At 37.0% G+C, this 13,461-nt stretch overlaps 1 protein-coding gene across 2 annotated transcripts in view; it reads left to right on the top strand.

The window, feature by feature from the left end:
* The window catches only part of GLRA3 (glycine receptor alpha 3), an 87,317-nt gene that overhangs the window by 44,806 nt on the left and 29,050 nt on the right, over positions 1-13,461 (top strand). For both annotated transcript variants that reach the window (XM_086746669.1, XM_086746668.1), the window contains exons 4-5: positions 2,145-2,368; positions 5,917-5,999. In XM_086746669.1, coding sequence (XP_086602795.1) covers positions 2,145-2,368; positions 5,917-5,999 — 307 coding nt within the window. The remainder of the gene's footprint in view (positions 1-2,144; positions 2,369-5,916; positions 6,000-13,461) is intronic.

Genomic DNA, 13,461 nt, shown 5'->3' with positions numbered 1-13,461 from the left:
GTGCAAGGGTTCCACATGTTACAACAGGCAGTAGAGCCGTCACTGCTCCCACATCCTGCTTCTTTCAGGTCTTTTGGTTTTATACAGGAATTTGGAAGGGGAACTGGTGCTACACGGTGTTTGGGATATCACACAAAGAAATAAGGGCATTTTAGGGGGGTCTTATGTCCTCTTCATGGAAGACACCAAAAGCTTACTCCTATGAACACTGAAGCATAAGCTTGTCTAAGGCTTTTGGGTTACTTTGGGGGAAGGGAAAAAAAAAAAGCAGCTTGTTTCTGCGTCTGTGAAGTACAAATCCCTGGCTCTGGTTTCATCACACCATGGTGCTAATTATGAAAAATACCAACAACTTCTCTTAAGAAGTCTTTACGGCTCTTGAGGCTGTCACTAGCCATGATGAAAAAGGGAAATTTCTTTCACTGCTTTTCTGAAAGAGGGTTTAACAAATTAACAATTTTTTTAAAAAAGCAATTAACAAATTCTATGCTTTTTCCACCTGGCATTTAATGTTATATGCTTCCATTTGGCCAGAGAGTCTTTTTCATGTCTGCTGAAAACAGTAATCTGAATTAATTTCATTCTCCAGGTGTAGTTTTTCCACTTACTGGCTCTGTCTTGAAAATTTATAAGATTGTATCAATATAAAATCCTTTACTGGGACTTCCTCCATATGATATGCAGTATTTTCTGTTTATCAAGCAACAAATGCTTGTAAGCATGTTTTTAGCATATTTGGCTACCCTTATTCAAGCAAAGCAATTAAATTGACCAAAACAGCAGGATGCTGAAGATATTAAAAACTATTTCTCATGAGTAAATGTTGCATATTGAGGTTCCTGTTGTTTTTCATTATATTTGTTGGCTTAGTTCTCACAACTATATGGCTACACATCCCAATTTTAATAAAACCAAGTACTGATATGACACTGGAATTTTAACAGTACCCACAATTTCTACTCTAGTGGGGTTTTAACTACTTATTCTAACCAATAATCACTACTACTCATAGTTATTGGCCAAATTGTTTTGTTCAGCCTTAAACAGTTTGTTTCCTACTCTGACTCAGAAAATTTTCTTAAGATTAATTTTCATTTTTTTTTAACAATAAACAAGTGGTTATTTGCTTCTATTACATTCAGAAGTGTCATGTAAACTCTGACAACCAGTTTCCATTTCTCCACTGCACCTAACACATCTCTGTTTCTATTTTTCATCTTCTTTCATTAATGTAGTAGTGCAAAAAATGAGGAAAATCATATGATGACCAATAAAAGTGTAGTCCCTATGTCCTTATGCTCAGCATCTCAATTCTCTCAGTTCTTGATATAATGTAATGAGATGCTAATATACACTTTTATTTAAAAACAAATATATTCATCTTTTAGAGTAGTAAGGTTGGTTTTTTGTTTGGTTTTTTTTTTTTTTTTAAAGTGTGCCACAAATACAACATTGGAGTCATATACACTCTTTATCAGAGACAAAGTTACTTCCAGAAATTTGAGGCACTCCAGTCATAAGAGCACCTTTGATTAAGACAGGGCTGTCTGTAGAAATTAAGATTACTCCACTTGTACTTAAGCTAATTTATCATAAGGATTTACATGATCTCCACAGAGGAGGAACATGTTATCCTCAGACAGCTGTATAGTAAGTTATTGCTCACATAATTTTAAATAGGGAACTAAGGCACAGAAAGTCTAAGTGGTGGGTGTAAAATATGCAAGAATTAGAGAGAGAAGAAGAGACATTAACTGCCCTTACAGAAGGTCAGATTCTCACTGCATAAGTGAGGGAAGGGGAAATACCCCCACCAGGTGTTTGTCAGAAAAAAGTAACTCCATAAAACTTTTTTTATGCTCTCATTTTGATTTCAAGACAAAGCTGCTGTAGGGGTACAATTACACGGAGTTATATGAACTGTACATGGATTTCCCTAGCTTCAGATTTTTTCAATTGCCCTGAAATGCATCTTTATTCTTATCCATTGTGTCCCAACTAATACAAATAGGTATCATGCTGGCATTCAGCTAAGTAATTCTTTTGTCATCCACAGATGGACAGGGGATTACATGGCTAAGAAATGAAATAAAAGCTAAATCCCTATGCTTGATAAAGCTTTGCTTGTTTTCTCTTTCATTCAGGATTACCGAGTAAACATCTTTCTCCGTCAGAATTGGAATGATCCACGCCTCGCATACAGTGAATATCCAGATGACTCTTTAGACTTAGATCCATCCATGCTGGATTCAATTTGGAAACCTGATTTGTTCTTTGCTAATGAAAAAGGTGCCAACTTTCATGAAGTCACAACAGATAATAAACTGTTGCGAATTTTCAAAAATGGAAATGTACTTTATTCTATCAGGTGAGTCTCTAATCAATTTTTTTTTTCAGATAGAAGCTCAAAAGTGTACCTAAGAACTGCTAACAAGTATCTTCAATTGCTAGTCATGCAGAATTATCACTAAAGTAGTTGTGAGTTTTGATTACAGAACTTTATCATCATTACTGTTCATTGTTAATACTAAAATAGAAAAGGATCCCTCACTAGGTATGCACATGCACATAGTAAAAATAATAAGAAAAGTATCTTTCCCATATTAAGGTACAGATACTGAGCCTAGAGGAGCTAGGACACTTGCATGGAGCAAATAATCCTGGAGTATTATCATCTGAGCTGGCCTATGTGTGCATTTTTCACATGCTGCAACCTCCAACGTCATGACAATCCAATGTTATTTCTTTTTCACCTTTTTGGATATTGCGGTTGCACTTCAACAAGGAAACATGACCTGTTTGAGGAAGCATGACACTTAAAGAATAGTTCACTTACTGCTGAAGATGGAGAAAAAAAAGTATAAAGTAAACTTTTGAAAATGTTTAAGAAGTTGTAAGCAGCAGTCATAGGTATTGACAAAATCTAGTTATCCTACTTTCTAAAGAGATCTTGACACGCTGGACAGGTGGGCCCATGCCAACCTCATGAAGTTCAACAAGGCCAAGTGCAAGGTCCTGTACATGGGTCATGGCAATCCCAGGCACAAATACAGGCTGGGCAGAGAATGGATCGAGAGCAGCCCTGAGGAGAAGGACTTGGGGGTACTGGTGGATGTAGGCTTGCAGTCTACAAAGCCAACTGCATCCTGGGCTTCATCAAAAGCAGTGTAGCCAGCACTGCCACACTACTGCCCCTCTACTCTGCTCTGGTGAAACCCCACCTGCAGTACTGTGTCCAGCTCTGGAGCCCCCAACATAAGAAGGACATGAACCTGCTGGAGAAGGTCCAGAGGAGGGCCACGAAGATGATCAGAGGGCTGGAGCACCTCTCCTATGAGGACAGGCTGAGAGAGTGGGGGCTGTTCATCCTGGAGAAGAGAAGGTTCCAAGGAGACCTTATTGCAGCCTTCCAGTACCTAAAGGAGGCTTATAGGAAAGATGGGGAGAAACCATTCAGTAGGGCTTGTTGTGATAGGACAAGGGGTAACAGTTTTCAAATAGAGGTAGGTAGATTCAGACTAGATATAAGTAAGAAATTTTTTTACAATGAGGGTGGTGGAACACTGGAACAGGTTGCCCAGAGAGGTGGTGGATGCCCCATCCCTGGAAATGTTCAAGGCCAGGTTGGATGGGGCTCTGAACAACCTGATCTAGTTGGGGATGTCCCTGCTCCTTGCAGGGAGGTTGGACTAGATGACCTTTAAAAGGAACCTTCCAACCCAATCTGTTCTATGATTCTATTCTGTAAGATGTTACACTTCTCAAAATAAATGTACTTCGTGTCCACTTAGTGTTTTGCTTTGCATGCTTTTACAACACTGTATTAATGGGTAACTGGACTTTTTGAAGAGACATCAGGAATCTGTAAAACAGTTTGCATACTAAAAAAAAAAAAATTAAAATGTTTGAGACTTGCGTAGATGTATCAGTGGCAAAGGAGTCTCCTTCGTCCCTCCTTTCAGTGCAAGTGGGCAGCATCTTGTCAAGCTTAAGCAGGGAGGAATGGTTGGGTTAAAATTCCTACAAGCATTTCATATCCAAAAGGAGGTTAGTCTGCCAATCTGGGAACATAATTGTTCTTCAGTGTCACAACATGTATTCTGTCACTAGAAACAGATGGAAAGCAAGTAAAAAGGATTCCTCCTCCAGACCCAAGTAGAAAGTAGAGCTAAATCAATTAGATCCAGATTGTCTGAGTCACCCTGAGAGGCAGTGGCAGTTGTTCCATTCTAATGAAATAACTCTTCCTCCTTGCCCTACTGCCTCTAGACACATACAACACAGAGTATAGACACCACCACTCAACTGACGCAAGTTTAGATGGCAATTCAATAGAATTCAGACCAAGTTCATGGTCACACGAAATGGGGGGACAAGGGGGAAGAATCAAAAATGAGAAATATAATATTAAATCATAAAAACAAACATTGATTGTAATGAAAGCAGATGCCAGATGGCTCTTGTGTTTCTTATGGAGCCAGAAAGTTTATGTTGCCATGATTTGGTTAAGAACTATTACAATTTCTGAAATAGATTTAAAATCGTATATTTGGCATCTAGTTGAGTTACGTTGACTTGTGTGAATTTGAGTTCTTTAAGCTTCTGATGAGAGGAGACATGCTAATTGTTAACGTGCTGATATTAAAAAAAGAAAAGCAGATTTCTAAATGTGCTTTTTCCTTTCATTCTCTGTCTCTTCCTCCCCTAATTGCATTAGAACAATTCAGAAAAGAAAATGAGATGGTTCCCATTCCTGATTCAATGAATACTTAATATACAATACTAAAATATTTACTGAAGCTCTAAGTACAGTCCAAGTGCCTCTTCTCTGAAATGACTTGCCATGTTACTAGCCTACTAGTCAGACTTAGCATGGGAATAAGGTCGAGGTCTGAGTTCCCTCCTCGGACTCTCCCCTTGCAGATCTGTCACTGGTAGGCTGAACAGAAGTTATAGCAAGAAAGAATCAAGAAGCTTCGGAGAGAGAAAGTGTAGGGTAAAAGAAATAGTTGTACTCACCACCTACTGCCCACTTCCCTTCAGCTCCAATGCCAAAAACATGGGAATGGGTTTAAGAGAGCAGGATTAAAGCACCACATTCTAGAAAAGCCCCTGAGGATCTTGGAGAACATTCTATCAATGGAATCGACAAATGAATATGGGGTAAAATTTTCAGGCAAAATAATTTTCAGCAAGAAAAGTGCAGTCATGACTGAATGATGAATAGATAGCTAAAAATGGCCAGTGAGGGAAAACATGTGCCTTACCTTTTACATTCTTCTCATTCCTCTGAGAAGTATCACTCTAAAGATAAGTTATTGTATTGATATAAAATGTAAAAATACCTCTTTTACCTATAGGTTGCAAAGTATTTCACAGGAAGTATCAGGACTAACGTGAAACACAGCTGCAGCTCAAAATTACATGCATATTTCAGTCCGTGACCAATATCATAAAATGTTATCTTAAACCTTTGTGTTGACAATTTAAGCACCTTATTTTATGACAATAACATATAAATTACTTTGCCACCATGATTTGCAGTTGACATCTGTTATGAAATTCTTGTAGATCTGGGTAAATTTTATGTCAAGGATTTGAAATACTGTAACAGTACAATAATTCTGCTGTAGCACAAAAAAGTATGCTGTTGTTGCATCCCTTTAGAATTCTCATTAAGTTAAGCAATCCTCCTGAAAAAATGTTTTTCTGAAAGTCTGTAATAATTTTTTTTTCCAGGCTAAGCAAGTGAAATGGGTTCATCTAATATACAACTCTTTTGAGAGCTTCCAAATGAAAAACGTGTTTTCTTTTATTTCTAATGCCTTTCAGTGTTTTCATGGATTCTTCATGTGCAATTCCGTGGCATTTTTGTGGTATATTTTTAATACTTTTTTTTTGTGTGTGTTTCTGCAGATTGACTTTAATACTGTCCTGTCCAATGGATCTCAAAAATTTTCCAATGGATGTGCAAACGTGTATAATGCAGCTGGAAAGTTGTAAGTTTGCATAATGTATTGTCCTAAAAATACTTTTGTAATGATTACAACAGCTAACCAGGAGGTAGAAAGACCCCTTGTAGTGGTACAAAAACATATTTTCAGAAAAGAATCCTTTATTTACCAAAAGAATCTGAAATATATATGATTTTCAAAAGAAGAGATTATTTCATCTTTACTTGTACTGAAAACCGAGAGTTTTGTGTCAAACTAAAGTTACTAATAAACTTAAGTATGTAGTGCCAGTTTACTTTTATGCAAAAAGTATGCATATGAGTATTCACCATCAGATCTTCCCTGTATTCACACATACAGAGGGACAGTAATATGGGAGAGCATAAAGGAAAAATGAGAATAACCTAAGGAAGTGATTTATGTGATTTATGTGAATATTCTGAAATTCATAATAACTTGGTGTCTTGGTGTCTGGAAACAAGGTCATATATACTGAGCCCCTGTTCTTCAGATTCCTGCCCTAGCTCTTCAGCATGCCTGTTACAGCTACACATCTATAGTTTCTACCTTATCATCCTAGAAGGGATTAAGGAAAGTGTTAACTGCAAAGGAGAACTGTAGAAGATTGCAAAGCATATATATGTATATGGCCTACAGAGGTTATGTTACTTACACAGCCCTCACCTTCTCAATTTGAGGAACATCTTGGATCAGTGGAACACTCCCCCAGAAATCTTGGGAAGGGCTCTAGAGCCCTTCCATTATGAGGAGGAAGAAGTAGGGATAAAATGTGAGTGTGATCTGACCATCAATCATAACACTGGAAAAAATTTCTCATATCTTCCAAAGATTCTGGGCTTAAGGAAATTTGTAGTGGGACAGATAGCTTGACATTGAAAACAAATAGCAAAACATAGAAAGAAAAAAAAAGACCTCATAGCTTTCTAGCACTGAGAAGGTATGACAGTTTGACCAAATCTGATGTTACACTGGAATTTCAATGGAAAAAGTGAAATTCCAACTCCATGTGTTTTAAATAACCTCTTCATAAAGCCCTATTCACAGTATACACAAATATCATGAGGAGAGAATAGGAGAAGGTAAAACCAGCTTAGACAAAACAGGGTTGGAGAATTTTCTTTCCATTAACAGCAATACTTTTCATGTGAAATAAAATTTGCATTTTTAACTCAACCCGTCATATATTGTACTTATGTCCCTTGATATCTTGCTTAGAACATAAAAGAGGATGTAAAGCATACAGCAGCTATGCCATTTCAAGGCACACACACAGAGACAAAAAGACAAAACCAAAGGTTCTGTGTTAGCTCAGATCATAGCTTTAGACAGGATCTATGAGGAGGCAGGCACAGGTATGCATTAAATTTTCATTTTCCTTGTGCTATGAAGTATTTGGGAATTGCCTTTTCCCCTTAAAATTAGAGGACTTTGGAAGAGATTACGAGCAGAAAAATCCTCCTGGTTATGTGAAGAACAAAAGTTAAAATAGAGTAAAGCATTCTTTGAAAGATTCCAGCAATCTGACATTTGAGAAAATTAATGAGAGAGGAAAAGTAAATAAATAATAAGTATCGATCTTAATGTAAGATCTAGATTTACAGTTTTAGGATCAATAAGTGAAATATTTCAGATTTTTTTTCATATAGAATAGGTATACTAGATTATTTGAAATATATTATAGATGAAAAGTATGACACATAATTAGATTAAAGTGTTTCTTGGATTTTTTTTTTCTTTTGCTGCAACAAAGTAGCATCTAAGAGAACAGGGAGGTAATTATCTATCAGTAAGTATGTGAGAACTGTTTGTTGTGTGGATAATGGTATGCTTTTGCAAAAAAAAAAAAGTTGCAAAGTATGAAAGACATCTATCTTTCATCACAACAGACATAGTGATCTTATAAAGCATGTTTTCAATAAGATGGCAATGGTTGACTCTGACAGCAGAAATTTTCTTGACTAAAATTGAGAGAGTTTTTTGCTGCAAATGTCAAGGAACTTAGCGCTATCATATATTCAGCATTTAAACAAAACTCCACAGTCAACCGAAGCAGATAATCCTACTAATAATCTATGTCACCTTTATAATTATGTGACTGAATAAAAGGTTAATATGAGGCCGTTGTATCAGAGCACGTACAGATGGCAGGTATATCCACTACATATAATTACGCTTCAAACAGAAAATATCATAAGGTTTCACTGAACACACAAAATGTGTAATTTAAAACACCCCTGTGTTTAAAAAGTTATGAAATTGTTGCTTTAACAACTTCATAAAACTCATCTGTACTTTTCCTCTCTTTCAGCACTTGTGAGGACAGGTCATACAACAACTGAGCGTTCTTGAACAAACAGGCATCTGGTTTGCTTTATAGAAACCTTGCAGGAGCTCACAATTCCCACAAACTGCACCATAGGGAACCAATACTTATTAGTTGAGTAGCACTGTAGATGTTCTACTGTACTTTCCAGCAGAACATTTTTCACTGAAGTCTTGTTTTTAATCATTCAGTTCAGTGGGAGTAAATTCCCTGCTGCACATTCACACAGTAGAGAGACACAACGTTCACAAAAGAAGAGCTGAACAGAATACAAATGAGTGCTTCAAAATCTTCTAGTTACAAAGAAAGATCAGATTTGATTTCATAAGGAAGTACAAGTAATAAAGCTTTCCTCATATCACCTTATCTAATTTTATTTTAGCTGTAACTCTATACATTGAAAAATAGAGACTAGGGGCAAAGTAGCTGGCCTGAGGCAGAAAATTTTGCAGCATATAGGAACTCTGGCTACACCCACATGTCTCATAGCAGAATAGCCAGTTAGGTTCATAAGAACAAGACAGCTGTTCCCTGAAATAACTCTGGGATGGATCCAAAGAAGATAGGCACAGTGACATAATTTCCAAGCTCCTAGGTCTTCAACAGCAGGAATTCACCTGCCCAAAACCAGTTTCTCTACACAGGAAGTACAGGAAGGCAAATAGACACCTTGGAGGAGTTACAAAAATTATCTACATGCTAGATAGGAGAGTTACTAGGTAAAAAAAATGTTTTATATGATTTTGAACTCTGACCAATTTCCAAAACTTAGAAAAATGTGAGTACATACATTCAAATTCCAGAGTCTTTGGCTAAGAACAAGCATCCAGTTCTCCTGAAAAATTATAGAAGAAGAAAGGAGGATGGGTGCACTTAGCATTTTCCCGGGCTTCATATCAAATCTCCAGAGGTAAGAACAGACATAATCCTGAGAGCCTGAATCCATCCAAGCATCTCTAATTTCTAGGCCACAGTGTCATAATCTCCTGTGGCTGTTTGGCTTAAATTTTTTGGTGCACAGTGAGACAACTTAAACAGGAGGATCAAAGCACTGTCCCAGAGAAGTGGAAGACATGGGGTTTCAAAACCGAGAACACAGTTCTCATGTCCTGAGTAAATGATCTGATCATCAGGCTATGTTGCGAAAACCAAAGTCCTTGCAGGATCAAAACAGCAGCAGTAGTGCTTTCAGATGTTTCTTTTTCAAGTGATCATCATTGCTGTTTTCTCCACTGAGTGTCAAATTGGGTAGGACATCATACAATTACTAATTTACAAGGCCTGTTTATCTCACAGGTTCTTTAAATCTTATCTGATTTTGCAAGCCTTGCTCTTGCATCTGTCACTAAGCGCATTAAACTATTTCTAACAAATCACTCATCTTTTTCTTACTCATCTTACAACCAGGATGCAAAGAAAAGCTCATAGTTACTTATAAAGCACAGACTGTATGTTTTACCTCTGTTATAAGATTGTATTTTTGTTCAGTTCTAGATACTTTCCTTCAACATTGATACTGTTGCTCCAGCATAGAAAGGTCTAAGAGGAAAATTAATGTATAGCTTTTCTTCACAAATAATATTTCTATCCATCTCAATAATGTTTTTTTCCAAGGTCAGTCTAAGCAGCTGGATTTACCCCTAGTTAAAGTACTTGACTTACATCATGAAGTGTCTGAAAAATATTTAAGTGGAAACATCTTCTATTTTTAAAGGATTTATTTTACCAAATGACTTCTCAGCAACTAGAATGAGCTGCTTTTGTATCTTAAAAAGGAAACAAATGAAAATGCACATACAAAGTAATCCCTTCTACAATTTCTGTGCTTTGCACCAGGGCAGCCTATAGGCATGTGAGATAATTTTAGTTTTATTCTGCTTGAATAAGACACAAAGAAATGTCAGCTAGATACATATTTATTTCTGTGGCCTGTCTCCCAGGAAAGAAATGTTTCTCTTTCATGTGCTAGAGCTTGTTGTCTCTCTCTTTTTAAAGTTTCACTTTTATCTCACAGCATTCCTTTATTCATATACTACAATTATAACTTTATGTGACATTCAATATTCCTGAGTTTTCAAAGAGCAGTGAAAAGACTAGCTCAGCTACAGAAGAAGAAATACACTATGAAAAACAACATATGTAAGGGAGAAAGCACCTGCTCACCTCAGTTTTATTTTGATGCTTATTGTCTCTTAATAAATTCTTAATAATAATAATAATAATAATAAATAGTAATAATAAATCTTACTGGTCTTTTTTTCCCCCCTTTTTGATTTATGGAAGCTTTTTAGTCTTTCTAAACAATCACCCTCCTGTCTTCTGAATTTTTAGGGAAAATTCACTCCATACTACATGACACTGTTACCCGAATAGCATAATACCTTTCCTCCCAGTCTTTAAATTGGAGATTGTGTAAGTGGAAAGATCTGTAAGCAGGCTACAGCAGTATAGGCTACTGCATTACAGAAAAGGAAGCGCACGTTGTTCCTTTCCCACAACAGCACAAAGACACCATATGAAAGATAATAAAACTAGAGTGTATTTCTTATCTGCCAGGGAGCCTCAGGTGTCTTCCTCAGTGACAGTAATTATGGACACACTAGGTCAATGCCTGCTTGTGCCTGAATGTGTGGAAACCATATCTCTATCCCTTCCATTTCAGTAGCACAAAAGCTGTCAACAAGTCATCGTATGGTTTCTACTGTACAGATGGGCGACTCGGCCCACTGTGCACATCTGAAATAAGATCTGACATGCAGCTACAAACAGCTAGATATTCGTAGTCGTCAGCTCCCAATCAACTCAGGATGAGAGGGCTGAGTAACTGTACAACTGCTACTGAACCCACAGAAACCAATATAAAAGTGACAGCTGAAAATTCATGGGCTTCAGCAAGAAACGTTAAGTTTGAGATAAGTGCTAGAGGGCTGGGCCTGAAATATTGTTCTTTTCTGAAATTCAGTCTGAGAAGGATAAATCTCTAACTCCAAAGGGAGAGAAGCCATCAGAACAACTTAGAGGGCAGTGCAAGGGGCAGACCCTTTGCAAAGTGACTCAGAAGTACATAGAATAAAATCTTGCTTTCCTGGAGGTCCAGCATAAATTTAGCCTTGAAGTGCATCACAGCTGATTTCTTGAAGCTAATATTTTTAGTGCATAATGTATATTAGAAGAATTTATTCTAACCTCAAGCCAAAAGCAGATTTGTTAGCTCTGACACATGCTTTGTTGCTTGGAATTTAGGGCACAATTCAAACCTCTGTGATGTTCTTAGGAACAGTAATGTGCAGGAAGCCTGTCCTGGAGGAACACTGTTGGGATACCTAACAGAAGAGTAGTGAAATAACTTTAGTCAACATGACTGCAGTCCTTGCCTCAGCTGGCTATTTACAGAACTGCTTGGTTTGCTGAATAAATCCAAAGTTATTCTTGGACCTGTACCTTACTAAACATTAGGAAAAAAGAAAAAAAAAGAAAAAAAAAAGAAAAAAGTTTCAATATGCCTGTAGGTATTATAAAATGACACAAGAGCAGCACAACCTTCCTGGAATAAAAAAAAAAAAGTATGAGTAGAAAATTTACAAGATATATTGGTATTCAACTGGATCAGAAGTTTACTCACACTGCTGTTCAACATAACAATGTGGGTTTTTTTGTCCTTTCTTTCCAGTCTTATGATGACACCACTTAGATTTTGTGTAATTACTAATATCTTTATAGAACTAAGTAAGAGCAAACACCTGGCCAGTAGCCAGACGAGAACAAATACATTGCAAACTGCAGTCTACTACAGCCACAGGAGCTGGTTTGTGTCCCATAACACACAAAATTTGTGATCTCTACTTCCTTTCTCAACCTTAATGCATTTATATCCTGCAAACTCGAACCCTAGCACTTATTACACAGTGAGAAGTCCTGACTAATGGCCTGATCCTGTAAACAACTGTACTAGATGATAGTCTCCATTGCTTTCAGGTATTTTTTTAATATAAAAGGGTCACTTTTTTCCCCACTATCAATGACTTAGTAAGCTGTGCCCTCGTATACTCACTAAGCCAGTGACTGACTATCCTTTCTCCAACGCTAAAATGTAGCCACTACTACTTTCCTCCGTAACACTGTATTTCCCAATTAACAGTAATAAAAATATCTGGCAGCAGTTTATAATTATCACCAAAACCACCTCATACTCAAAAAAGAAAAATTCCTTTTTAGTGAGAGGCTAAATATGATGTTGGCCTAGAGAAAATGCAAATAAGTAAGAGATATTTATGTTCTGCTTACAAATAACCAGCAGGAGAGATAATACAGTAAGACTGAACGATAAACATTTATAATGAATAACTATTATGTAGCTAAAATTTACCCTTAAAGACAGGTATGCTCAGAAATAGATTCACAGTTTTTTCTTCCAGACATACAGGCTTGGGCTCCCTTCAGACATGCACACCACATTTCCTATGGAAAGCAGAATACAACGAAAGCAAGGCACAAAGAGAACATCTTACACTGAAGTCTTAACCCAAGAAGAAGTCAGGATTCAAGAGCTAAGCACTTATGTCTGTATCATAGCTTAGGCCCACTCAGGACCAAGCTACACAGTTTCTCACTCACCCTCCAGTGGGACAGGGAGGAAAACTGGTAAAGAAAAAAAGGCAAAACTCATGAGCCAAGATTAAAAAAAAAAAAAAAAGTTTAAGAGAATAATAGAGGAAAAGAAAACAGAAATGGAAAACAAAACAAACAAACAAAAAAACAATAACAGAAAATACTGAAGCACATAATTTACAGTACAATAACTTACAGCAGATCCCAATGACCAGCTCCCTCCCAAGTATCATGAACCTCCCCTCAGCCCCCTCCTTACTGATATACTGAGCATGATTTCACAAGGTATGGAACAGCCGTTTGGCCAATTTGGGTAAACTATCTCAGTTGCTGGCCAATCAGTAGCCTATCCCAGCTGTGTCCCCCTATCTAGCCCCGCCTCTATCCTAGCCAGAACCAGTTCAGTTTGCTACAGAATAAGCTACATACATCTATAAGCAGAGTTAATAAACATTTAAAGTTACGTGTAGTTGCAAAAAGCACTATAATGATTTGATTTTACGTCATCTCTTGCTATACTCTTAGGGTTGAGTAGAAGATCACTGAAATTATTTC

This window comes from Chlamydotis macqueenii, chromosome 4 (assembly GCF_036417535.1).
Source record: "Chlamydotis macqueenii isolate bChlMac1 chromosome 4, bChlMac1.mat, whole genome shotgun sequence".
NCBI lineage: Eukaryota > Metazoa > Chordata > Aves > Otidiformes > Otididae > Chlamydotis > Chlamydotis macqueenii.
This window is presented reverse-complemented; position numbering and strand designations above follow the sequence as displayed.